This window comes from Dendrobates tinctorius, unplaced genomic scaffold (assembly GCF_039654945.1).
Source record: "Dendrobates tinctorius isolate UK_male_01 unplaced genomic scaffold, ASM3965494v1 ptg000019l, whole genome shotgun sequence".
Taxonomy (NCBI): Eukaryota; Metazoa; Chordata; class Amphibia; order Anura; family Dendrobatidae; genus Dendrobates; species Dendrobates tinctorius.
In genome coordinates, this window is record NW_027361687.1 from 69032350 (window position 1) to 69059079 (window position 26730).

The window sequence follows — 26730 nt, forward strand, 5'->3', positions numbered from 1 at the left end:
CATCGCAGTGGTCGGTGGAGGTCGTGGCCTTGTCACAACCGGGCGGGAAACAGCGGGGGCCGCAGTATGCGATCGTATGAGGGGAGCGGCCGCCAGTGACCGGCTCTCAAGTCTCACGTGTTGGTGAGTCCGCAGCTTTCCTTTCACAGGCCCCTGTCGGTCTCTCCACAACACACCGTCCGATCCCTCGGTTCTCTCAGTCTCACACGGCTCCCTGTCTGTTGCCCAGCTCTCTGTCAACTGCCACTTCAGCGCACCCCCTCCTCCCTTTAAGCTTGCCTCGCCCCCTGTTTCCCTGACAACTTCAGTCAAGTCTCTCCTTTTACTGTCCTCCCAGTATCGTTCCCTCAGGAACCCTGATGGCATGAGAGTCCTCCTCCCCACACCTGCATCATTTAATATGATGGAGAAGTGCCTCTATTCAGTGCAGGAGTACCAAGAAATCAGACGCTGTGGTTTTCTGGCTCCTCCTGTCGCGGCAAACCCATGACACCAACAGTAAGACTGACAGGACAAATTTTGTTGCAAATTTTGAGGTGTTTTGTTGTGGCTCAGCAGAAGGATTGGTCCTTATTTCTACCTCTTGTAGAGTTTACTTTTAACAGTAGGCTCAATCAATCCACTGGAACTTCAGCATTTTTCTGTAATTATGGTTTTCATCCCCATTTTGGTCTGTTTTCCAGGGGGTGGAGGTCGCTATACAGACGCTTGGGGATGTTTGTAAGGAGGGAATAAAGGAATATTGGGGTTGCGCAAGTTCACCAAAAACGGAAGGCTTAATAAGAGGTTCGGAGGGTCCTGTTTTTAAAATGGGTAATATTGTCTGACTGTCATCTAGAAACATTAAACTTAAGGTACCATCGGCGTAGTTAGGTCCGAAATTCATCGGTCCCTATGAAGTCTTGGAAGTGGTCAATCTGGTGGCATTTAGTTTCAAGCTTCCTCTATCTCACTACATCCCTAATGTCTTCCATAAATCCATGTTGAAGTAATTTGTACACCCAGTGGTGTCACCCTTGTCCCCGCCTCCTCCGGTTGCTGTCGATGACAATCTAGAGTATGATGACTCCAAGAGGATTTGAAATTCCCTCCAGTACCTCATACATTGGAAGGGATACAGACTGGAGGAGAGGCACTGGTTCCAGCTGGAGCCTTTAGGGCCAATTGACTGATCAGGGCCTTTTATGCTAGGTTTCCTAGGAAGCCTGGGGATCCAGTAGCCCCCCTAGAAGAGGGGGGTACTGTCATGGTTTCATATCTGACTGTGATCTAGGGACTCTGTGAGTGACAGTGGTGTGTGTGCCGGACTGTCAGTTTCGTGAGTGACAGTCCAGTCATCCAATCTGATCCAAGGGCATGTTGGGCTGTCAGCATTTTATTTGACAGCCCTGCTGTTCAGTCTGGCTTAGGCCTCTTTCACACTTCCGTTTTTGACAATCAGTCAAGATCCGCCAATTTTGAAAAAAAACGGATCCGCCATTTTTCTTTGCGGATCCGTTTTTTTCCCCATTGACTTTCATTATTGGCGGATCCTGACTGATTGCCGTCCGTTGCATCCGTTTTTTTGAGGATCCGCCACAATGTTAGTGTCCGTCAACATCCTCAAAGATTTCCAAATGGAGCTTGTAACGGTTTTTTTGCCGGCGGATCCTCCAGACACTGAATTAATCCCAAAATCTCTCTCTCTCTCTCTCCCCCCCCTTCCCGGCCAGCGGTTCCTTTAAATTTCCTCATTTTCAGGATCCCTCTAAAAACGGATCCTGTGCCATCCGTTCACATCAGTTGAGAACGGATCCGCTTGTCTGCCTTTTTGGCGGATTTTAACTGATGCAAATAACTGAAGTGTGAAAGAGGCCTTAGCCTATGGGTGTTTCCTCAGGTGCCTCCTGTCCTCACATGATTTTCAGAGTATTTAACTGGCTTTCTGTGAGCTGTAGATTTGCAATAACTAGGTGTGTGCTTGCTCTGTGTCTGACTTCTCATCTTGTTGATCATCGTAGATTTTGTTGTGACTACTCTTGTAAATTATCCCTTCTGCTTTTGACGCTCTCTGACTTCAGGTATCTGACCCCCGACTTGGCTTCTGACTATCTGTTTATTGTACTCCCTGGTTTTGATGTACCCTCCTGGTATTTGACCCTGGACAATTATCTGACCATGCCTTTGCCTCACCTCTCTATACTATGAGTCCTTCTGGTATCTGACCGTGAACCTCCTGACTACCCTGTCTCACGGCTCTGATAGATTGGAGGAGGTGCTTTTTTTTAATAAAAAAACAGTGAAAGGTCACATAACATTAACATACAGTCATGGCCAAAAGTTTTGAGAATGACACAAATATTAATTTTTACAAAGTCTACTGCTTCATTTTTTCTAATGGCAGTTTGCATATACTCCAGAATGTTATAAAGAGTGATCAGCTTAACAGCAATTACTTGCAAAGTCAATATTTGCCTAGAAAATGAACTTTATCCCCCAAAACACATTTCAACATCATTGCAGCCCTGCCTTAAAAGGACCAGCTAACATCGTTTCAGTGATTGCTCCATTAACACAGGTGTGGGTGTTGATGAGGACAGGGCTGGAGACGAATCTGTCATGATTAAGTAAGAATGACACCACTGGACACTTTAAAAGGAGGCTGGTGCTTGGCATCATTGTTTCTCTTCTGTTAACCATGGTTATCTCTAAAGAAACACGTGCAGTCATCATTGCACTGCACAAAAATGGCAGGGAAGAGTATCGCAGCTAGAAAGACTGCACCTCAGTCAACAATCTATCGCATCATCAAGAACTTCAAGGAGAGAGGTTCCCTTGTTGCCAAAAAGGCTCCAGGGCACCCAAGAAAGACCAGCAAGCGCCAGGACCGTCTCTTAAAAGTGTTTCAGCTGCGGGATCGGCTACCAGCAGTGCAGAGCTTGCTCAGGAATGGCAGCAGGCAGGTGTGAGTGCATCTGCACTCACTGTGAGGCGGAGACTCTTGGAGCAAGGCCTGGTCTCAAGGAGGGCAGCAAAGAAGCCACTTCTCTCCAGGAAAAACATCATGGACAGACTGATATTCTCCAAGAGGTACAGGGAGTGGACTGCTGAGGACTGGGGTAAAGTCATTTTCTCTGATGAATCCACTTTTCGATTGTTTGGGACATCTGGAAAACGGCTTATTCGGAGAAGACCAGGTGAGCGCTACCACTAGTCTTGTCTCATGCGAACTGTCAAGCATCCTGAAACCATTCATGTGTGGGGTTGCTTCTCAGCCAAGGGAGTGGGCTCTCTCTCAGTCTTGCCTAAAAACACAGCCATGAATAAAGAATGGTACCAGAATGTCCTCCAAGAGCAACTTCTCCCAACCGTCCAAGAGCAGTTTGGCGATCAACAATGCCTTTTTCAACATGATGGAGCACCTTGCCATAAAGCAAAGGTGATAACTAAATGGCTCAGGGAACAAAACAGAGATTTTGGGACCATGGCCTGGAAACTCCCCAGATCTTAATCCCATTGAGAACTTGTGGTCAATCATCAAGAGACGGGTGGACAAACAAAAACCTTCAAATTCAGACAAAATAAAAGCATTGATTTTGCAAGAATGGACTGCTATCAGTCAGGATTTGATCCAGAAGTTGATTGAGAGCATGCCAGGGAGAATTGCTGAGGTCCTGAAGAAGAAGGGTCAACACTGCAAATATTGACTTGCTGCATTAACTCATTCTAACTGTCAATATAACCTTTTGTTACTCATAATATGATTGCAATTATATTTCTGTATGTGATAAAAACATCTGACAAACACATAAAAACCAGAGGCCAGCAGATCATGTGAAAATATAATATTTGTGTCATTCTCAAAACTTTTGTCCATGACTGTACACTATGTTAAAAGATCCTTATGAGAAATGGAAACAATTGAGTGAGTATGCTAAAATTTTCCAATGACTTTAATGTATAGTGGTTCCTTGTGGGTGGTCTGTCTGAGGAAGAGGTGGCGTTTGAAATTATTAGACCTTTTTCCATTTTTCCCATGATTATGAAAGGGATATTTTTCTTTTTTAATGCACCCCATTAGAATGTACTATATTATTCGTAAAGGTGTAATCCTGTGGTAAATACATGATTATTGGGGGTCTCAACCGATTCCTGAGATTTGGGGTCTGCCGTAAAGCACATACATGATAACTGCTCCTATAGACAGTACTACATTCACAGGAAAGAAATTTTGGCGAGTCCCAAAAATAGATAAAATCCTCAATTTATTTTATTTCAAATGCGGTAGTTTCCATTAGTCTTGATGTCGCTATCTCTGCTTGTTCATGGAATAGTGTGATATCAGAGCTGTTTCTATAGATTCTATTTAATTTACCATAAGGGGTTGAATTCACAGTGTGTGCAGGGTGACAGCTGTCTGTTTTGTTTTTTTTTCTCTTGAAATCTAGCTTGGTGATTATGCAAATTATTCTCAAATGTGATTGATTGTTAACATGTGTGTTCACTGATCAACGGTTGGTTACCATTTGTTTTTATACCATTTATCATAAGGGATCTGTATCTCAGTGAATAAGGGTTTTTGCCAGAAACGCGTTCAGATGTATCCCCAACCTGTATGATCTTTTAAATTATTTGAAATAAATTGAGGATTTTATCGATTTTTGGGACTCGTCAAAATTTCTTTCCTATGATAAGCCGCTAGTCACGACTATTGGCTGGAGACCCACTACATTGCAATACGGACTGAATCATAATGTAGGACACAGTGAGGCTATCTTTTTATTCTACTTCATTCACATAGTAGATACAGAACCCCAATTCTTGGGACTGGAATGGGTCACAGTCGTTGTCTTCCCTTCCTGGATCTCCAGTGATATGATCTTACATGCTCCGGTGTGATGAGCCTTGGATTTGCTCTAGTTAAAGTTTAACCAATCCAGACGATAATCTGGTACAGCTGTATCTGGGATAATAGTCCTGGATCTATTGCTCAATATACTAAGGAGGTCAAAAAGGAAAAATAAAGCTTTTGTTTGCAACGTAACCTTTTCACTGCCAAACAAGTACGCATCACTAGAAATGGCTGATATCAGGGAACAATAGATTACTTTGAAAGCCAATTTCTGATAGGTCAGATCACTTACATAATCATTCTTCATAATGTGTGTTCTTCCCCATCTCCAATTACAGGAGATTACACTCTGTTTGGACGATCGTGTGCACCCAATGCGGCGACATGTGGAATTTTTGGAAGTATTACCTCGACATCACGGGCTGTGCTGTCCACATCTTGCTGCACAACCGCTGGCTGTACACCGGAGGAGCTTAAATGTATGTATAGCCCATATCATTAATTATTTACAAGGTTACACCTCATACATACATCAGAGCCGCCTATGCGGAGCCATATGGCGCCATACAGAGTCCCTGTGGTGCTTCCAATGAAGAATACCTGCAACAGACAGTTACAGAACCCTACAGAAAAAAAGTTATCTGCCTTTACATCAAATCAGACATGTCGCAGGACCCCGTAGACTTCCATGAGCATCATATTATAACTTTGTACAAATAAGTTCTTTAAATGAGGCTGAATTATTAAAAAAAAAAAAACAGCATCACATCTGTCCATGGGTACCACACGTGGAACAGGAGTGATGTTGTTTTTGAATAAAAATAAAAGACAATTATTATTTTATAATCCCTGTCATAGCTAATGTTTTCACACATCCAAAAAAAGAGGATCTATCATCTACTATATAATCGTCTAATTCTGTCTGTTTGTAACAGAAATCCTGCGTCGCTGGTCGCGCCCGGCTGGCCGCGACCAATCAGCGACAGGCGCAGTCCGGCCGTGAATTGGCTCGGAATTCGAATGACGCACGCCACCGCTACCGTCGGGAGATCTGCTGCGCTAGCCGCTGATCTCCCGACGGTTGCCGCGGGTCATCTCCTGCAGCACGGAGGTCAGTGGCGACGCAGCCGGGAGAAGACTGGCGCAGCGCTCAATGTGCGGATGGTACCCAGGGTCCGGAGGAGAGGAGACTCTCCTCCAGGCCCTGGGTACCATAAACCTGTAAAAAATTGAATTAAAATAAAAAATAGTGATATACTCACCTTCCGACGGCCCCCAGACTCTTTCCCATCTCTCACCACGCACCCGGCATCTTCCGTCCCAGTAATGCTTTGCACGAAAGACCGCTGATGACATCACGCTACAGATCGCATGGAATGTGCTTGAATTCCGCACGTGAAAATCGAGTGAAACAAGCATGTTTTCCGCGGGAAAACGCATGTGAATTCGCATGCGTTTTTCCCGCAACGGGAGTTGCAGAAATGCTGTGGAAATTCCCGCAGCATTTCTGCAACGTGGGTACTTAGCCTCAGTTTGACACGCAGCAGCAACCAGGCCCTCGCTGTGAGATCGCCGATCGTGGTGGATCATCCTGGACCATCTTTTGAACGGCGGTCTCCCGCTAGCCATATTCTAAAAGTTTAGTTTACCATAAATATGTAATGTTTTACTTCTGGTAATAGCCACTGTTTTCCTGAATCTGTTGATGTTTTTCTTTTGTTCTGGCGCCTCTCCATTCCTGAGATATGGTCCTCTCTTCCCTTGAAAAAAATATACTCATGTTAGCCAACAGGGAGTGGTCCTCAACAATTGTCAGCGGGCGTGTTGTTCAGGACCGCCCCCACTTAACTAAGGCTAATTTCACACTTTCGTTTTTTTGTGTACACAAAAGCATGAAAAAAATGCATCATGCGTTTGTGTGCGTTTTTTTGCGGGTTTTGGTGCACTTTTTTAAAAAACCGCATGCATTTTTTTGCGCATACGTGCGTATGCGCACCCATAGACTTTAATGGGTGTTTTGCTGTAAAAAAAACGCATTGCGTGCGCATGCGTTTTTTTGGGGTAAGTCGGACGCACAAAAAATGCAACAGGATGCATTTTGTGCGCCCGAGCGCACACTACAAAAAAACGCATGCGCGTACAAACGCATGTGTATGCGCACATATGCGCACCCATGTTAAAGTATAGGGGAAAAAACGCATGCGTTTTTTTGCGCTAAAAAACAGCACAAAAAAACGCAAGTGTGAAACCTGCCTAACAAGAGTAGATTTGTATGCGCTAAAGAAGTGGCCATATCTCAGGAATGGAGAGTCTCAGGAACAAAAGTAAAGCATCACCTGATTCAGGAGAACAATGGCATTTACACCAGGAAAATAAATTACATGTTTATAACTGGTGACAGCTCTTCTTTGTGTCACCAGCAGCGGAACATAGGAGTGACACCAGTTTGGTAACAGAGTATGGAGTTGTTGGTTTTTTGCTGTTTTTTTTAAGCACCTTTGGGCTTAAAACTTTACTTAGAGGAGTGGGCAGCCGCTTTAAGACGATGTACACAGAAAATCCTGGACTATCAATTTAAACCCGTAGTGCCACCCACCAGCACACTGAAGAATGGTGTGACCTGCACAACGTGCGCCTCGTCGCAGGACCAGTGTAAGATTGAGTGCATGGGAGATGAGAAAAACTGCGCCAGCGTGGACCTGACCACAGGTAAGTCCAGGACAAAAGTAGTGTCAAATACAGGGAGGCATTAAAGTCAATGCTTGTCCTTACCTTTATTTGTGTACTAATGTAGGGCACTGCTTTATTAGCAATTTGCTTAAAATTTCCTAAATATTTTAAGATATCCTACAACTTAGTAAAAGAAAAGAAAATGAAGCTGTGTGAAGGTTTGGTTTATTTCGTGGAAAGCTGTATTATTTAATGGCCCTGTTTGGTGTAAACAATACAGCTTAATAGCTTCTTTTTTGTGCATTTTTAGGGGTTGGTTCTATACTGCTCAAAGAAATAAAGGGAACACAAACAGCTTTTTGCAAATGGAATAGTGTTCCCTTTATTTTTTTGAGCAGTATATAATCACTAAGGGTTTTTCTTGTGTTTCGATTTTTTCTTTTGATACCGCATTGATTAATTAATTTTATATATTGATAGATTGTACCGATATGGATGGGCCACAACAAATATATTTATTTTATTATTTTATTAATTGCTGATTGGAAAATATGTGTTGATTTATATTTTTCTGTATTTTTTTACATTTATTTTAATCCCCCCTCATCCCAGTGGACATGAACCTGGTTTGGTCACTTGTACCATACCACATATACCATGTTATAGCTAAATTAACCATCTCTTTTACATCAAGATGGCGTATGTATATTGTGCGCCATGATGAAGGAAAGGACCTAGTAGTAGAAATGGCAATCCCCATGTCTGCTTACTGTTGCCTACTTGTGAGCAGCAGATGGTGCCACCAAAAATTCCCCCTGCCTTGTTCATGTGATATAAAGATGGAGCGCCACCATTTTGCCAGCCTGCACCTTGGTCACACAATCCCCCTGGTCCACAGCTAAGTCCCTTGAGGAAGTCTCCATCCTCTCTTTTGGCCTTGGCAATGTACATGTTGTCACAGCTATTATCACATGAAAAAATGTGCTGTACCGTGGAAGCTATGGGGCCTGTATGTTTCGGAATCAAATGAGACACACACTATTTTTCTTCCAAAGCAAAGTGTTTGTATGGGAATGAAGGAGGGGATGAATAAGCCCCTTATTAGTTTTTGCCAAAACTGGAGCTTTCCTTTATAACAAACCGGTATGTTTATGATGTATCTTTCCGTGTCACGGATATCTTCACAAGTCATACGAGGCTAAGACAGAGTCTATCACTTCATCTCTTGGACTCTGAGACTGCGTATAGTTTCTGACCTCTGCACCTGTTGGAGAACAGGCGGCACGTCTAGGACAGTGCAGAGTTCGCCAGTGCGTACGTGTGCTGTGGATGGATCGGTAGGTACTATGGATAGATGGATACTGCTTATAGATGATGGATAGATGAATGTGGTTTTATTATGGTATCATTATGGGGCGCTATTGACACCCCATCATTACTCTATATGACTATGCTAAATTTTTTTTTTTTTTTTTTTTTAATATTTTTACATTTTTTTTTCACAGTGGGACCAGGTCTTGGTACTAAGATCCGAGGCTGTGCAACCGATTCCATCTGCAATTTTGGAGATCAGACCTTTGACATTGACGGAGCTGTCATTCATCTGGGCATTGTGTGCAGCAGTGCCTCCACAGTTGTCCTCCAGTACTGCACCTTCTTTCTGACCTTGGGATTTGCCATGTTTACTGCTAAACTATTCTTCTAAGAATATGTAAAATCAGTTCATAGATGCTTGTACCCTCGGCATTGGAACATGCTGTGCCTTTACGATATCGGTCACTGAGTATGACGCACTATGGTGGTGGTGGGGGGGCTAATGTTTTCATGCACTTCTCTAATGAATGTCTCAGACGATCAAAATGTACTCACTTGTGTTGGATGTAGGTTTAGAAAATGTTATTTTTTTTAGGTACCTTACTCTAACTTTAGAGAGAAGTAAATATTCTAGTCACCATGTATAAGTCATCATCGATTCCTTTTATGTTGCCTGTTTCTGTTTAGTTGTTTCATTTATACATTATGGAAATATATAGGACCTCATGCCAAATATATCTTAAAGGGTTTGTCTGTTTTTTTCATTTTGACATGTGTGTCAGAAGCATGACTTTGTAGCACTCACTATTATATAAGTACTATAAGTTCCCCTCTGGGGCGTAACTAGAGTTTTATGGGCTCCAGGGCAACTTTTGGATAAGGGCTTTCCCCTCACATCCACCAGTCTGCATCTCTAGTGCCTGCGCCCTTGTGGCTCCATTTGGGACTACAAAGAAATAAGTTCCTTCTCCCTCAAAAAAAACAAACAAAAAAAAGAAAATACAAATATATGCAGACAACATAGTCTTACAGTCAGCAAATAACACAACAGGTAACAAATATAATCCCAGTGTACTAAAAGCAATGCAACCATCAATACTACTATAAAAAAATACTGCCACACCATGATAAAAAAATACCACTATAGTGGGCATTAACAAAAAACACAGTACCAATACCAATATTACAACTACACTGTGACCATAAGGAGGTAGGTACCTCTATGACTGTACTCATTGAATTCTCCTGTTCTCCTCCATCTGGCCCAAATCTCAATTTCTTGTTTAAGCAGAATGTAACACCCTACGTGGTAATAATTCTACATCCTTCATGTCGACCAAAAGTCACTACATTTAACTCCAAATTTATGTAGTGTCCCCTCTCTGCCTCCAGGCAATCATAGTGCCCCATGTGCAGGTTACATCCTTTTCTCAATGTCTCCTTTTTTGCCCCATACAATAATTATCTCACTTTTTTTAGCACATACAATAATTATCTCCCTGTTTATGCCCCCATACAATAATTACCTCCCCTTCTATGCCCCCATACAATAATTACCTCCCCTTTTGTTTCCCCATGCAATAATTATCACCCACATTGTGCCCCCATAAAATAATTACGGTATCTCCCATTTTTTGAACCCATACAATAATTATCTCCCCCTCTATGCCCCCATACAATAATTATTTAGTTTACTCATTTATGTAGCGCCATTAATTCCACAGCGCTTTACAGACATTATTGGCACTGTTCTCACAATCTAGATTCCCTATCAGTATGTCTTTGGAATGTGGGAGGAAACCCACGCAGGGAGAGCATACAAACGCCTTGAGAGTTATCTCATCTTTTGTTTCCCCATGCAATAATTATCTCCCTCATTGTGCCCCCATACAGTAATTATCTCCACTTTTGTTTCCGTATGCAATAATTATCTCCCCTTTAGTGCCCCCATGATATTTGTCTCACCCTTTGTGTCCCTATATTATAAATATTTACTGCTTTGTTCTCCATACGATAATTATCTTCTTGGTGGCCCATGCAATAATTATCTCCCCTTGGTGCCCCCATACAATAATACTGTAGAGGGTGTGCTATATGATGGAATAATACCGTGATCGGATTCATCACATCAAGGGGTGATACTCAATGAGGGGGTCATTACATGAGACTAACACTGTGTGGAGCGGAATCAGTGTATGAGATTGTGTATTTGTCATCAATGTCTGACAGGTGGAGATCCCTTTTAGCAGACGAGAATCCATTCTTCTCTGGTCGTCCAGTAGAAGCCAGAAAATGGTGGTCTCTGAAAATATAAAATGTGAGTGGATCTATTCCTTACAGCCTATGTGTGCATGTATCTTGGCGCCTGTAGGCATGCTGTAGCAATGTTGGCAGGATTTTGCCGGTACCAAGGGAATGCACCAAGGGAATGCAGTGGACGTGGTGTACATGGACTTTTCAAAAGCTTTTGATAAGGTGCCACACAAAAGGTTGATACATAAAATGAGAACAATGGGGATAGGGGAAAATATGTGTAGGTGGGTTAAGAGCTGGCTCAGGGATAGGAAACAAAGGGTGGTTATTAATGGAGCACACTTGGACTGGGTCACGGTTAGCAGTGGGGTACCACAGGGGTCAGTTTTGGGCCCGCTTCTTTTTATCATATTTATTAATGACCTTGTAGGGGGCATAGAGAGTAGAATTTCAATATTTGCAGATGACACTAAACTCTGCAGGGTAATTAATACAGAGGAGGACAATTTTATATTACAGGAGGATTTATGTAAACTAGAAGCTTGGGCTGATAAATGGCAAATGAGCTTTAATGGGGATAAATGTAAGGTCATGCACTTGGGTAGAACAAACAAGATGTATAATTATGTGCTTAATTGTAAAACACTGGGCAAAACAGTCACTGAAAAAGACCTGGGTGTATGGGTGGACGACAAACTCACATTTAGTGGCCAGAGTCAAGCAGCTGCTGCAAAGGCAAATAAAATAATGGGATGCATTAAAAGAGGCATAGATGCTCATGAGGAGAACATAATTTTACCTCTATATAAGTCACTAGTGCGACCACACTTAGAATACTGTGTACAGTTCTGGTCTCCGGTGTATAAGAAAGACATAGCTGAACTGGAGCGGGTGCAGAGAAGAGCGACCAAGGTTATTAGGGAACTAGGGGGTCTGCAATACCAAGACAGGTTATTACACTTGGGGTTATTTAGTTTGGAGAATCGAAGGCTTAGGGGTGATCTTATTACAATGTATAAATATATGTGGGGACAATACAAAGACCTTTCTAATGATCTTTTTACTCTTAGACCTGTGACGGGGACAAGGGGGCATCCTCTACGTCTGGAGGAAAGAAGGTTTAAGCATACTCACAGACGTGGATTCTTTACTGTAAGAGCAGTGAGACTATGGAACTCTCTGCCATATGATGTTGTAATGAGTGATTCCCTACTAAAATTTAAGAAGGGACTGGATGCCTTTCTTGAAAAGTATAATATTACAGGGTATATACACTAGTCTCCTTAATATTGCGTTGATCCAGGGAGCTAGTCTGATTGCCGTATGTGGAGTCGGGAAGGAATTTTTTTCCCCAATGTGAAGCTTACTGTTGCCACATGGGTTTTTTTTGCCTTCCTCTGGATCAACATGTTAGGGCAAGTTAGGATAGGATATGGGTTGAACTAGATGGACTTAAAGTCTCCCTTCAACCTTAATAACTATGTTACTATGTTACTATGTTACTATGTTAATTCCTATTATCACTAAGAATAATGGAGAAACCCCAGATTTATGAAAGATACCTTTAATGGACAATACACGTGGGCACATTCGTGGGTCATGGTTCCCTCTGCCGGAGAGGAGGTGTAGGGCAGATAAAAGATGACGGCCATGTTTGCTGCTGACTGTCCACATCATATCACATAATCCTCATGCTTATAAAATAATATGCCATTATATGTCTTCTGCCCTGCACAGCAAAAGTAATGCAGATCGATAATTCCCCTTGGCTTCACTCTGGAAGAAAAATGTGTTCTATCACTACCTATAAACGTTTAAAGGGAATGTATCCGATTATGTAAAAAATAGTATTTTGTTAAGTAGATACTTTAACCAGCAAGAGAAGTTTCAAGATGTAACATATTTCTAATTCTTAGGTCTAATTCTAACCCAATCCTTACATAAATTTCTCACTTGCAGTACCACTTTTCACCACCGTAGTGCACAGGTGCATAGTGCAATTAAAAAGAAGTGCAATAGCGCCCCCTGCTGCTCTGAACGTTAAAATAGCATTAGAAAATGCATTCCCAATAATGTGTCTTAGCAATCCGTAAAATAAAATTCTCGTTTTACTGCTTTATAGAAATATTCATTAAAAAGTGAACTTTCCCTGTAAGACTTTTTTATGGCTCAAACAGACATTACCTGAATGGTTGAATAGAGGGATTTTCCATATTTCCTTCTATAGGCCACTCGGATACTCAATAGATCAACCTCACTCCGAGAAATGAGGATACGTATAAGAGTACTGTCATCCGTCCCCAGACCCTGTGGGAGGAGGTTGGTGACATGAATTAGAAATGTTTTAAATACAAGGTGAAAATACAAAATGTTAGTTGCCTTTTTGGACTATTTCTGTTTTCCATAAATATCAGCAGCAAAAAAGATTTGACTACGTTGTAGAAAACATACAAAAAGCCTGTGAGTCCTACTTTCTCTGCCTACTCCTAGAGGTAGCTTGTGAGTCCTGCTTTCTCTGCCTACTCGTAGAGGCAGAATGTGAGTTTTTCTTCCCTCCTCCTACTCATAGCGAAAACCTGAGTCCTGCTTCCCCCACCTACTCGTAGAGAAAACCTGAGTCCTGCTTTCTCCGCCTACTCTTAGAGGCAGCCTATGAGTCCTGCTTCCCTCCTACTGGTATAGAAAGTCTGTAACTCCAGCTTTCTTTGACTACTCTAAGAGGCAGCCTTTGAGTCGTGCTTCCCACCTCCTACTTGTACAGAAAGACTGCAAGTCATGCGTCTCCACCTACTTGTAGAGGAAACCCTTGAGCTCTGCTTCTTCTGCCTACTCAGAGGAAGGCTGTGAGTCCTGCTTCCCCTACCTACTTGTAGATGATGCTTGTGAGTCCTGCTTCTCCTGCCTACTCATATAGAAAGCCTTTGAGTCCTGCTTTACCATCTACTTGTAGAGAAAGTATGGGAGTCCTGCTTCCCTTGCCTACTCTTAGAGAAAGCCTGTGAATCATGTTTCCTCCACCTACTCGTAATAGAAGCTTGTGAGTCCTGCTTCCCACACCTACTTGTAAAAAATGACTGAGTCCTGCTATCCCCTGCCTATTTGTAGAGAATGCCTGTGAGTCCTATTCCCCCACCTAGTCATAGAGAAAGATTGTGAGTCCTGCTAATTTGTGGCGCCCCTGAGGCTTCAGTCGCCACAGAGGTACTGCACCTCCTCCTGAGGTGTGGTGCCCCACCATCCAGGTAGGCTGGGAGCTCCTAACCACGCTCCAACACCTGCACCCCACACAACACAGTAGTGTAGCAAAGCCACATTGCGGCTCCCTGCTTGGAGTGTAGCAGAGCACCTTTGGCGGCTCCCTGCTTGGAACACGAAACGTGCTGGGAGGTGGGTGGAGTTTAGAAGACATAAGAGTGGGAAGGTTTAGAATTTTAGTTAGTCAGTCAGAGAGAGTCACTCAGAGAGGAGTGAGGAGAGAAGATCCCTAAGAGAGGGATGGAGGAAGGAGGTGCTGCAGCAAATCTCAGTGACCTGGGTCTGCTGGCATGGGAAAGGAAAGAAGGAGAAAGACATTGAACTGAAGCCTGAGCTTCCATAAGAAAGAAAGACAAGTACGGAACATAGGAGTAAAAGGGAACACAGAGGACGTGGGTTAGAGGAAGAACCCTGCCTAGAAGTTCTAAGCGCAAGGCCGGGGCCCGGTCCCCGAGGTTGTATGGACACTAATGGTTCTGCAGCAGACACCGGTGGAGTAGTGGGCTGTAAATGCACTACTCCCATCTAAGACTTGGGGCACAACTGCAACTTGGACAGTGAGCCGGAACTCAGGAGTAAGGAGTCCCCGAAGCAGGCTACAGCTGTCTGCCGTACAAGTAGAGTTCTTGGGAACATCTGTCAGGAGGCACTCCAGTGTAACTCAGTACTAGGAGTACTTCACTTAAAGGCGCTATAGAGGAGACGTTCAGAAAGGAACATGTTGGCGGAGTGTTGGAAGGGAGCATCCTATCTTGCCTGGAGGTTGACTGAGCCCAGGACCCGGAGGACACAGCACGGAGGCAGGCATCTGTGTGAACTGCAGACTGAGTAAAGTTTTGGAACTACATGCCCTGGTGTCCTCCACTTATTCCCGCACCACTACACCCCGCACTACTACATCTGGGCACCAGCCTCTACACCGCCTGTGCCTCTCCTCCATTGCTATATCTACACTGCCCTGGGACTACAGCTTCAACTGTGGGGAGCTTCACCATCTTTGCTGCCACCCACCACCAGTCCCAGAGGATCTGCATGCAGCGTCGGCCTAACACCTCACTTGCCGAACACCACAGGTGGCGTCACAAACTATTCATAAACTTTATTTCATTGTTCATTCACCCCCTTTTTGCCATGGAGCCCCAGGGCCACGGACCGGGTCACAGCTTCCGTGACAACTCCCATTGAGATCAACGGGCCCGGTACCGAGTACCCCGCTAGGCCCTGGTGGGGAGCTCCATTCTGGCGTCATGAACAGGATGACAAGACCCGATGCCATTGGGTCCTGTGTGCCTAAGATTTGTTGGACTTAAAACTTGTGAGAATGTGCCGAAGACCCAATTTAATAGACTGTGAAATGAATACTAAAAATGGCCGACAGCCTGGAGAAGAAGGGCGTGATCATATGGGTGGTCCTAAGAAAAGAGCGCGGACTGTCCTAGGCCTCCCCTGTCTGAAGTTCTATGCGACAGCAACTTGGCCCACCCCCCGAGGGGTTCGTATACTGGCTTGGTATGGAGGAGTTGGAAGAAGACGCCGCCCCCGGAAGGAGCGGAAGCCAGCGGCGGGAAAGGCGCCAAGACAGGAAGAACGCCATGATCGAAGAGGAGGGGAGGAGGCCTGAGGAGCGCGGGGAGGCTGAGTTGGATCTCCCCGGCACCCTGGCTGGAGGCTCGGACCCTGCTTCTAGATTGAATTGCCGGCAGCTAGAGGAAGAGGTTGCCTGGCTGACCCAATGTTTGCAGCTGAGGCAGGAGGCCTTGTGGAGGCTGAACTGGCAGCACACCCAGGAGGGGACTATGCCAGCGGTACCGCCAGGCTCGGACTGGCCCATAGGGGAAGAGGGGAATCCCCCGGTGGGCCCCTGTGCAAATCAGGGCCCCCAACCTTACTGTATGGGCAGTACTTGTCATAATTCACTTGATTCACTCTGTTCAGAAAAAAAAGCCGCATCTCATCATTTATTACCCAAACTACCCAGTTTATTACTATGTAGAGATATAGGTACATTTGTGAACCAGGGTCGAGTAATATTTGTATGCAGGTGAGAAGTGGGCCCCCAAAGTCAGTGTTACTGGTGGGCCCTTGGCACCCCAGTCCGACACTGGGTACCGCCATCACCGGTACCCGTCTCTGCAATACCGGAGCTTCCCCAGGCAGACGCCATGGAGCCTGCAGCCGCTGCCACACCACCGACAGCATCCGGAGTCCCTTCTCTGCCGCCACCACCGGAGGAATTGTATGAGGCCCCGGGAGCCGAAGTGGAAGAAGAGGAGCTCCTGCCCAGACCTGAAGCGGCCGCGCAGGTCCCACAAGAGACCCCTGCGGACCCGGAGCCACCATTAGCTCCACCGCCGTCCCCGGTGTCTCACCGGACAGCACCCACTGCCACTATGCCTGCACTGGAGCAGGGACCACACCGCCAGGAGGCTCCAGGTACGTCTGATGCCCCTACACCTGGGAAGGCCCTGGGGTGTACCACAGTCACAGCGGCTGGCCAGCTCGTGCTAGATCTGGTCTGGGACAGGGATACCTGTCCCTGGGGGGAAACACCAGAACCCCTGACGGTGGTGCCGCGGTACAAAACCAGCCTGGATCAGTCCCGGGAGGATGATGAGAACTGGGCTAGTTGTCAAGCTACCATCCGGCAACTGGCAGCTGAACACCGGGAGAGGGAGCAGCGCTGGCTAGCAGTACTAGGTCCAGATTTGGACTGGAAGGAACAGGTCAGAGCCAGTCACTATGGTCCCAGAGATGCGGCAGGTTGGGGCCACGTCCTGAATGTGAATCATGAGAGGGGGTTCGGCTTTATCATGACCCTAGCCGAATCTCCGATCTGTTTTTCAACTGGAGAGATGTAGAACCCCACTTGAGAAAAGGACACCCTGCCAGAAACCTGAACCCGGGAGATCATGTGACCTTCACCAGACACGAAGGTCTGAGAGGCTGGTATGCTATGAACATTAGGCGAGTCCCGGAGGATCTCATCAAGACCTACAGGCAGAAACCGCCCACTGCCCCCATGTGCCAAGCTGGAGCTGTACCAGTCCCACAGCCAAAAGTACGGAAAGCTGCAAGCTTTACCCCACTGGAGGAAGAGTACCTGAGGACTGCCAATGCGTTTCTTTCATCTGGTAGCAGTTCCCAATCATCAGCTTCCAGAACCCCAGGAGGGAACAACAACAATTAGTCAAGATGCTTCCTTTATAGTAAATCTCGTTACCCAGGAGGGTATTTGCACAGTTGTGCCATTGTTTTCTATTTTTTGCACCAGTTTTCTATTTTTGGTTATCATGTCCTAGTTTATTTTCCCAGAGTTGCCCAGTTTTGTTGGCAGCCTTTATACTTGAACTGTGGAGATCATGAACGTTGAATGGTCTAGAACTGTTATTGTATATAGTTTGCACCTCTTTAGGTGCTCTCTCTTGGTTTTACGTAGGACTCTTTTTGAAAGAAGATCTACCTCGACATAGGGACATTTCCAGACGCGATGGTCGGACCAGTGTCTATCTTTGCACTTGATAATAATGCTTAATGTTATTCTCTGAATAAGAAGCTAGAACGTAATAGTGTATAATGAAAGTATTAATGACAGATTTTTTAGAAGTATATTGAGAAAGAGACATAGTGAATGTTTTATAGAGTTTTTGAATAAAGATGTTGAGAATGTGAATGCAGAATTGAAAATTACAGGTGACGAACCAGGTATCTACGGTTGTCATCCTAAGTCTAGAAGAGACAGTGAAAAGTAGAAAATGTGAAAGATAATGGAAAGAGATGTGTTGCTAGAAAATGTGAATTGATATTGAATTTGCTCCTGTAGCAATTTACATTAGGTAGCATAATTTAAAAGGTTTAGACAGTTAATTTGATTGTAACGTTCAAGAAACCGTGCCTCCTATATTAGGAAGTTTAGTATAAGAAATGTTTATTCAGCATTACCATCTGCATGCAGCGTCGGCCTAACACCTCACTTGCCGAACACCACAGGTGGCGTCACGAACTATTCATAAACTTTATTTCATTGTTCATTCACCCCCTTTTTGCCATAGAGCCCCAGGGCCACGGACCGGGCCACAGCTTCCGTGACAACTCCCATTGAGATCAACGGGCCCGGTACCGAGTACCCCGCTAGGCCCTGGTGGGGCGCTCCACTTTCCCCTGCCAATTTATAGAGAAAGCCTGCAAGTCCTACTTCCCCCACCTGCTCAGAGGAAAGCTGTGAGTCCTGCTTCCCAGCCTACGTATAGAGGAAGCCTGTGAGCCCTGGTTCTTCCCACCTGCTCATAGAGGAAGCCTGTTAGTCCTGCTTCTTCCCACCTGGTCACAGAGGAATCCTATGAGTCCTGCTCTTCTCGCCTACTAATAGCGAAAGTCTGTGAGTCCTGATTTTACTGCTTACTGGTACAATAAGCCTGTGAATCCTTTTGCCCCTTCAATTCATACAGAAAGCCTATCCGGCCTACATAAATGTTGTCATACTCCATCTGTCATCTGGTCTGCTTGGCATAAAAAGGAGCATCCTGAATAAGTGACAGCTGACAAGAAACATACACAGGTGGTGTCCATGTGAGGTCAAAAGGAACCTGAGCCCCCAAAGCAAGATCAGAGATGTTAAAAAAACCTTTACCTTCACTGCGCTGTACAGTCTGTCCGCGAAGTAGAGTGGAGTGTCCTTTATCACGGCCACTAGGATGAGAATACAAATCAGATTGAATGTGTAGGTATTGTCTTTCACCATCACTTTCTTGCTAAAACGGTCCAACGAAAATAATCAAACACATGTTATTATGTGGCGCCACTGAGGGTTCAGTCGCCACAGAGGTACTGCACCTTAGCCAGAGGTGTGGTATCCCACTTCCCAGGTAAGCTGGAGGCACCTAACCGCACTCTAAACCTGCAAACAACACACACCTATTAGTAGCAGGGCACCCTGGATGGACCCTAAGGGAGGATAATCTCATCCCTGCCAGGCAGGAAATGGTGTTGGGAGGTGGGTGGAGCTAGTAGGTTGAGAGCGGGAAAATAGAAGGGAAGTTTAGTGAGTATTCCGGTAGGGGAAGAGGTGGAAGGACATAGATAGAGCAGCTCCTGGTTGGGAGGAGCTGCTGGAAGGAGTAGAGACTTAAGGAAGCTTCCTGTAGAGGAAAGGGATCCCAGAGATATGGGATAGGCAAGAGCCACCCGTGGGGCTCGTTCCACGCTGATAGCCATCAAGTGGAGGGATCAGGTCGCAGAAGGGACTCAGCTCCTAGCCTAGTGGAGAGGACAACAGGACTCAGCTAGTAAGCCAACAGCAGTGGCATCTTTAGGAGCCACAGCCACCAACGACAGTTATCTTCGCCAGAAAGGCAGCCAAAAGGGAGCAAGGAAACGCAGTTGGTACGTTATTCGATAAGGTCCGCGGATGCTGGCCTGGGACACTGACTGTGAGGTGTTGTGTAGGAAGAGGCAAGAAAGAAACCCTGAGAGACGGCCAGGAATGGCACATATTGAAGGAAATGCTGGAAGGGTGTTCTCCATCTGCCTGGGAGTTGACTGAGCCCCTCACCTGAAGGACATGGCACCAAGTGGGCATCTGTGCTGCAGCCAGAACTGTGAGTAAAGCTTTGGAACTGCACTCTGCTGTGTCTTCTGCATTCTTTCTGTGCCACCTACTCAGCACTACTACATCTAACATCACCTTCATTGCTTTGCATCACCATTCTATGGTATCAGTAACTTTTTATTTTTCCAGTGGATTAAGCTGCTGGAGGACTTCGGTTATCCGACCAATAAAAAGTGCAGAGCACACCTATCATCTGGGCACTCACCTAATGTTAGCACTCCTTTCTGGAAGTCACCTTTAAAATTTCTCTTAATCCTTTCTTCTATGTCTTCTGATGTTGATTTCCTGAAGTGATCAAACACTAAATCCAGCATAGAAAGCGATTAATAACTCATTGCATAAAATCTTCAACCTTAGGCCGGGGTCACACTTGCGAGTGTGATGTGAAAAACTTGCGCGAGTCTCGCACATCAATACCCGGAACTGCCACCTGTGGTTCGAACCGGAGCGTTCAGCTGCATAGAAATACATGCAGCCGCACAATCCGGTCCCAAGTGTCGGCGGCAGTGCCGGGTATTCAAGTGAGAGACTTGCGCCAGTTTTTTATATAACACTCACAAGTGTGACCCTGGCCATCTTCATAAATTGCTGTTTTCGGATAGTGCTAGTAAAAATGAGCACATTTGCAATTTACTGCTTGTTAAAATTTGCAGCCGCTCTTGAGATATTAACACTTTTCTTTTGTTTAAAGCTTGTTGCCTAGGAGACCGACCACCGCGGCTGTCTAGCTTCTAAGCACTGTGCTGAAGCTGGTTGATACTAGGTGTTAATAGTGTGCTCTAGTGATCCTGGCTACCTTCAAAACAATGCTTACAGTCTCAACAGAAAAAAGCTTGTAAGCACTGTGCAGATTCTACTTTCTAGCAGCGGTGGTCGGTCTCGAAGGAAACAAACTGTAAACTAAAGAAAACTGTGAATATCTCAAAAACGACTGAAAATGTTAATAAGTAGTAAATTGCAAAACTGCTTGCTTTTTCAAGCACTATCCAAAACACCCATTTAAGAAGACGGAAAAACAATCTGGTCAGGTTTTTTCACATATTGATCTGCCGAACACTTGCCCAACCATTCTACTCAAAGTCTACTGTAATGATGGACAGCTGCTTCATTCAGACTCTGCTTTGCCACGGTTTTGCAGCTGAGGGCAATATAGTGACCAGTGTAACTCAACCTCTTCAGGCTGGAATACCCATTTACTCTAAAGAAATGGTTAATAATTATGCATAACGATGGATTGACCATTACCCCAATCAGTGCTTGACTTTCATTAGCATCCATAGAAATCCCACTACCCTGGTGAATGGGGGTCCTAAAAGATGGTTCCCCACCAATCTTTATTACATTCATAATACCTTATCACCATTGCTAACCTAGATGGTCAATTGAAGATGAATTTACCTCTCCTAAGGTGTCCATGGCTTCGTTCTGTCAAAATTTTGATCCACTGAGTGCTGTTGGCTATATTTTTAGCTCCCAGATCGCTCAGAATCTGCCATTACAAGTGCAAAAAACTAAAGGTGTAATTCTCCTTTAAAAATGAACTCTTATTTATTGCTGTACCAGATTCCACCAAAAGGCGGAGCCATATGAAACCGCATACAACCTTAGATTCCTGCTCAATGAGGCCATAGTCAATTATCCCAGAATCACTTTCTCTCTTGCCCTGGAATTAAAGATACATCATTAGCATTATCCTGATAAACCATAAGAAAGTGACTAGTGCTGGCGGTCACCTTGACCAGTGCTAGGAGGAGTCCGGTGTACGGCTCACTGGTGTCTGATGAAATGTTCTTCTCCAGCTCAGCTTTATACTCTATAATGAAGATGTAATAAGAAGATTTCAGACCACATTGGCTGAAGTTGACAACTACAACAAACCCCATATCCCACACAGTTAATATTCCCCAGATTTGCTCTCAAGGCCTCTATTGTTATAGCATTTATTTAAAGTGTGCTTGAATTTTTCGGTGAATTTTCATGAGGAATAACCCCATTTCTGCAGTCTCATCTGTAGTGTCTATCTTTAATTTTCAGTTGGCTCTAAGCTAGTGTGTAGAGAAGATCCATTATATTGCAGATAAACCAACATAAAGGATTCCCGCTCTCCTGTCTCCTTGTAACACACAGACATGAGGGAATCCCGCTCTCCTGTCTCTATGTAACACACAGACATGAGGGATTCCCGCTCTCCTGTCTCTATGTAACACACAGACATGAGGGATTCCCGCTCTCCTGTCTCCTTGTAACACACAGACATGAGGGATTCCTGCTCTCCTCTCTGTATGTAACACACAGACATGAGGGATTCCCGCTCTCCTGTCTCCTTGTAACACACAGACATGAGGGATTCCTGCTCTCCTGTCTCTATGTAACACACAGACATGAGGGATTCCTGCTCTCCTGTCTCTATGTATCACACAGACATGAGGGATTCCTGCTCTCCTGTCTCTATGTATCACACAGACATGAGGGATTCCCGCTCTCCTGTCTCTATGTATCACACAGACATGAGGGAATCCCGCTCTCCTGTCTCTATGTAACACACAGACATGAGGGATTCCTGCTCTCCTGTCTCTATGTAACACACAGACATGAGGGATTCCCGCTCTCCTGTCTCTATGTAACACACAGACATGAGGGATTCCCGCTCTCCTGTCTCCTTGTAACACACAGACATGAGGGATTCCTGCTCTCCTCTCTGTATGTAACACACAGACATGAGGGATTCCCGCTCTCCTGTCTCCTTGTAACACACAGACATGAGGGATTCCTGCTCTCCTGTCTCTATGTAACACACAGACATGAGGGATTCCTGCTCTCCTGTCTCTATGTATCACACAGACATGAGGGAATCCCACTCTCCTGTCTCTATGTAACACACAGACATGAGGGATTCCTGCTCTCCTGTCTCTATGTATCACACAGACATGAGGGATTCCCACTCTCCTGTCTCTATGTATCACACAGACATGAGGGATTCAAGCTCTCCTGTCTCTATGTAACACACAGACATGAGGGATTCCTGCTCTCCTGTCTCTATGTAACACACAGACATGAGGGATTCCCGCTCTCCTGTCTCTATGTATCACACAGACATGAGGGATTCCCGCTCTCCTGTCTCTATGTAACACACAGACATGAGGGATTCCTGCTCTCCTGTCTCTATGTAACACACAGACATGAGGGATTCCCGCTCTCCGGTCTCCTTGTAACACACAGACATGATGGATTCCCGCTCTCCTGTCTCTATGTATCACACAGACATGAGGGATTCCCGCTCTCCTGTCTCTATGTATCACACAGACATGAGGGATTCCCGCTCTCCTGTCTCTATGTAACACACAGACATGAGGGATTCCCGCTCTCCTGTCTCTATGTAACACACAGACATGAGGGATTCCCGCTCTCCTGTCTCCTTGTAACACACAGACATGAGGGATTTCTGCTCTCCTCTCTGTATGTAACACACAGACATGATGGATTCCCGCTCTCCTGTCTCTATGTAACACACAGACATGAGGGATTCCCGCTCTCCTCTCTCTATGTATCACACAGACATGAGGGATTCCCGCTCTCCTGTATCCTTGTAACACAAAGACATGAGGGATTCCCGCTCTCCTGTCTCTATGTAACACACAGATATGAGGGATTCCCGCTCTCCTCTCTCTATGTATCACACAGACATGAGGGATTCCCGCTCTCCTGCCTCCTTGTAACACACAGACATGATGGATTCCCGCTCTCCTGTCTGTATGTAACACACAGACATGATGGATTCCCGCTCTCCTGTCTGTATGTAACACACAGACATGATGGATTCCCGCTCTCCTCTCTGTATGTATCACACAAACATAAGGGATTCCCACTCTCCTGTCTCTATGTAACACACAGACATGAGGGATTCCCGCTCTCCTGTCTGTATGTAACACACAGACATGAGGGATTCCTGCTCTCCTGTCTCTATGTATGACACAGATATGAGTGATTCCTGCTCTCCTGTCTCTATGTATCACACAGATATGAGTGATTCCCGCTCTCCTCTCTCTATGTAACACACAGACATGAGGGATTCCCGCTCTCCTCTCTGTATGTATCACACAGACATAAGGGATTCCCGCTCTCCTGTCTCTATGTAACACACAGACATGAGGGATTCATGCTCTCCTGTCTCTATGTATCACACAGATATGAGTGATTCCCGCTCTCCTCTCTCTATGTATCACACAGACATGAGGGATTCCCGCTCTCCTGCTTCCTTGTAACACACAGACATGAGGTATTCCCGCTCTCCTATCTCTATGTATCACACAGACATGAGGGATTCCTGCTCTCTTGTCTCTATGTAACACCCATACTTGAGGGATTCCCGCTCTCCTCTCTGTATGTATCACACAGACATGAGGGATTCTCTCTCTCCTGTCTCTATGTATCACACAGACATGAGGGATTCCCGCTCTCCTCTCTGAATGTATCACACAGACATGAGGGATTCCCGCTCTCCTGTCTCTATGTAACACACAGACATGAGGGATTCCCGCTCTCCTGTGTCTATGTATCACACAGACATGAGGGATTCCCACTCTCCTGTCTCTATGTATCACACAGACATGAGGGATTCCCGCTCTCCTCTCTGTATGTATCACACAGACATGAGGGATTCTCTCTCTCCTGTCTCTATGTAACACCCAGACATGAGGGATTCCCGCTCTCCTGTCTCTATGTAACACACAGACATGAGGGATTCCCGCTCTCCTGTCTCTATGTAACACACAGACATGAGGGATTCCCGCTCGCCTGTCTCTATGTATCACACAGACATGAGGGATTCCCGCTCTCCTGTCTCTATGTAACACCCAGACATGAGGGATTCCTGCTCTCCTGTCTGTATGTAACACACAGACATGAGGGATTCCCGCTCTCCTGTCTGTATGTAACACACAGACATGAGGGATTCCCGCTCTCCTGTCTGTATGTAACACACGGACATGAGGGATTCCCGCTCTCCTGTCTCTATGTAACACACAGACATGAGGGATTCCCGCTCTCCTGTCTGTATGTAACACCCAGACATGAGGGATTCCCACTCTCCTGTCTGTATGTAACACACAGACATGAGGGATTCATGCTCTCCTGTCTCTATGTAACACACAGACATGAGGGATTCCCACTCTCCTGTCTGTATGTAACACACAGACATGAGGGATTCATGCTCTCCTGTCTCTATGTAACACACAGACATGAGGTATTCCTGCTCTCCTGTCTCTATGTAACACACAGACATGAGGGATTCCCGCTCTCCTGTCTCTATGTAACACACAGACATGAGGGATTCCTGCTCTCCTGTCTCTATGTAACACACAGACATGAGGGATTCCCGCTCTCCTATCTCTATGTATCACACAGACATGAGGGATTCCCGCTCTCCTGTCTCTATGTAACACACAGACATGAGGGATTCCCGCTCTCCTGTCTCTATGTATCACACAGACATGAGGGATTCCCACTCTCCTGTCTCTATGTATCACACAGACATGAGGGATTCCCGCTCTCCTCTCTGTATGTATCACACAGACATGAGGGATTCTCTCTCTCCTGTCTCTATGTAACACCCAGACATGAGGGATTCCTCCTCTCCTGTCTGTATGTAACACACAGACATGAGGGATTCCCGCACTCCTCTCCGTATGCAATACACAGACATAAGGGATTCCCACTCTCCTGTCTCTATGTAACACACAGACATGAGGGATTCTCGCTCTCCTGTCTGTATGTAACACACAGACATGAAGGATTCCTGCTCTCCTGTCTGTATGTAACACACAGACATGAGGGATTCCCGCTCTCCGGTCTCCTTGTAACACACAGACATGAGGGATTCCAGCTCTCCTGTCTGTATGTAACACACAGATATGAGGGATTCCTGCTCTCCTGTCTCTATGTATCACACAGACATGAGGGATTCCCTCTCTCCTGTCTCCTTGTAATACACAGACATGAGGAATTCCTGCTCTCCTGTCTGTATGTAACACACAGACATGAGGGATTCCCGCTCTCCTGTCTCTATGTATCACACAGACATGAGGGATTCCCAATCTCCTGTCTCTATGTATCACACAGACATGAGGGATTCCCGCTCTCCTCTCTGTATGTATCACACAGACATGAGGGATTCTCTCTCTCCTGTCTCTATGTAACACCCAGACATGAGGGATTCCTGCTCTCCTGTCTGTATGTAACACACAGACATGATGGATTCCCACTCTCCTGTCTCTATGTAACACACAGACATGAGGGATTCCCGCTCTCCTGTCTGTATGTAACACACAGACATGAGGGATTCCCGCTCTCCTGTCTCTATGTAACACACAGACATGATGGATTCCCGCTCTCCTCTCTGTATGTATCACACAGACATAAGGGATTCCCACTCTCCTGTCTCTATGTAACACACAGACATGAGGGATTCCCGCTCTCCTGTCTGTATGTAACACACAGACATGAGGGATTCCTGCTCTCCTGTCTCTATGTATCACACAGATATGAGTGATTCCTGCTCTCCTGTCTCTATGTATCACACAGATATGAGTGATTCCCGCTCTCCTCTCTCTATGTAACACACAGACATGAGGGATTCCCGCTCTCCTCTCTGTATGTATCACACAGACATAAGGGATTCCCGCTCTCCTGTCTCTATGTAACACACAGACATGAGGGATTCATGCTCTCCTGTCTCTATGTATCACACAGATATGAGTGATTCCCGCTCTCCTCTCTCTATGTATCACACAGACATGAGGGATTC

At 45.4% G+C, this 26730-nt stretch overlaps 2 protein-coding genes across 5 annotated transcripts in view; one reads left to right on the forward strand and one right to left on the reverse strand.

Annotated features, from left to right (window-relative positions):
* LOC141083039 (uncharacterized) overlaps positions 1-9552 on the forward strand; it is a 61290-nt gene extending 51738 nt beyond the window's left edge. The window contains exons 3-5 of one of the 2 annotated variants that reach the window (XM_073567196.1): positions 5170-5310; positions 7418-7540; positions 9007-9552. In XM_073567196.1, the coding sequence (XP_073423297.1) occupies positions 5170-5310; positions 7418-7540; positions 9007-9206 (464 nt within the window). In that variant the 3' untranslated portion in view covers positions 9207-9552. The remainder of the gene's footprint in view (positions 1-5169; positions 5311-7417; positions 7541-9006) is intronic. The other variant, XM_073567197.1, reaches the window with a different exon arrangement.
* Positions 9553-12616: 3064 nt separating this feature from the next.
* The window catches only part of ANXA9 (annexin A9), a 93455-nt gene continuing 79341 nt past the window's right edge, over positions 12617-26730 (reverse strand). For 2 of the 3 annotated variants that reach the window (XM_073567194.1, XM_073567195.1), the window contains exons 7-13: positions 21662-21741; positions 21532-21591; positions 21327-21417; positions 20134-20229; positions 18951-19009; positions 13253-13375; positions 12617-12844 (exon numbers count right to left, since the gene is read on the reverse strand). In XM_073567194.1, the coding sequence (XP_073423295.1) occupies positions 12782-12844; positions 13253-13375; positions 18951-19009; positions 20134-20229; positions 21327-21417; positions 21532-21591; positions 21662-21741 (572 nt within the window). In that variant the 3' untranslated portion in view covers positions 12617-12781. Of the gene's footprint in view, positions 12845-13252; positions 13376-18950; positions 19010-19153; positions 20230-21326; positions 21418-21531; positions 21592-21661; positions 21742-26730 lie in introns of those variants that run through there. The other variant, XR_012230630.1, reaches the window with a different exon arrangement.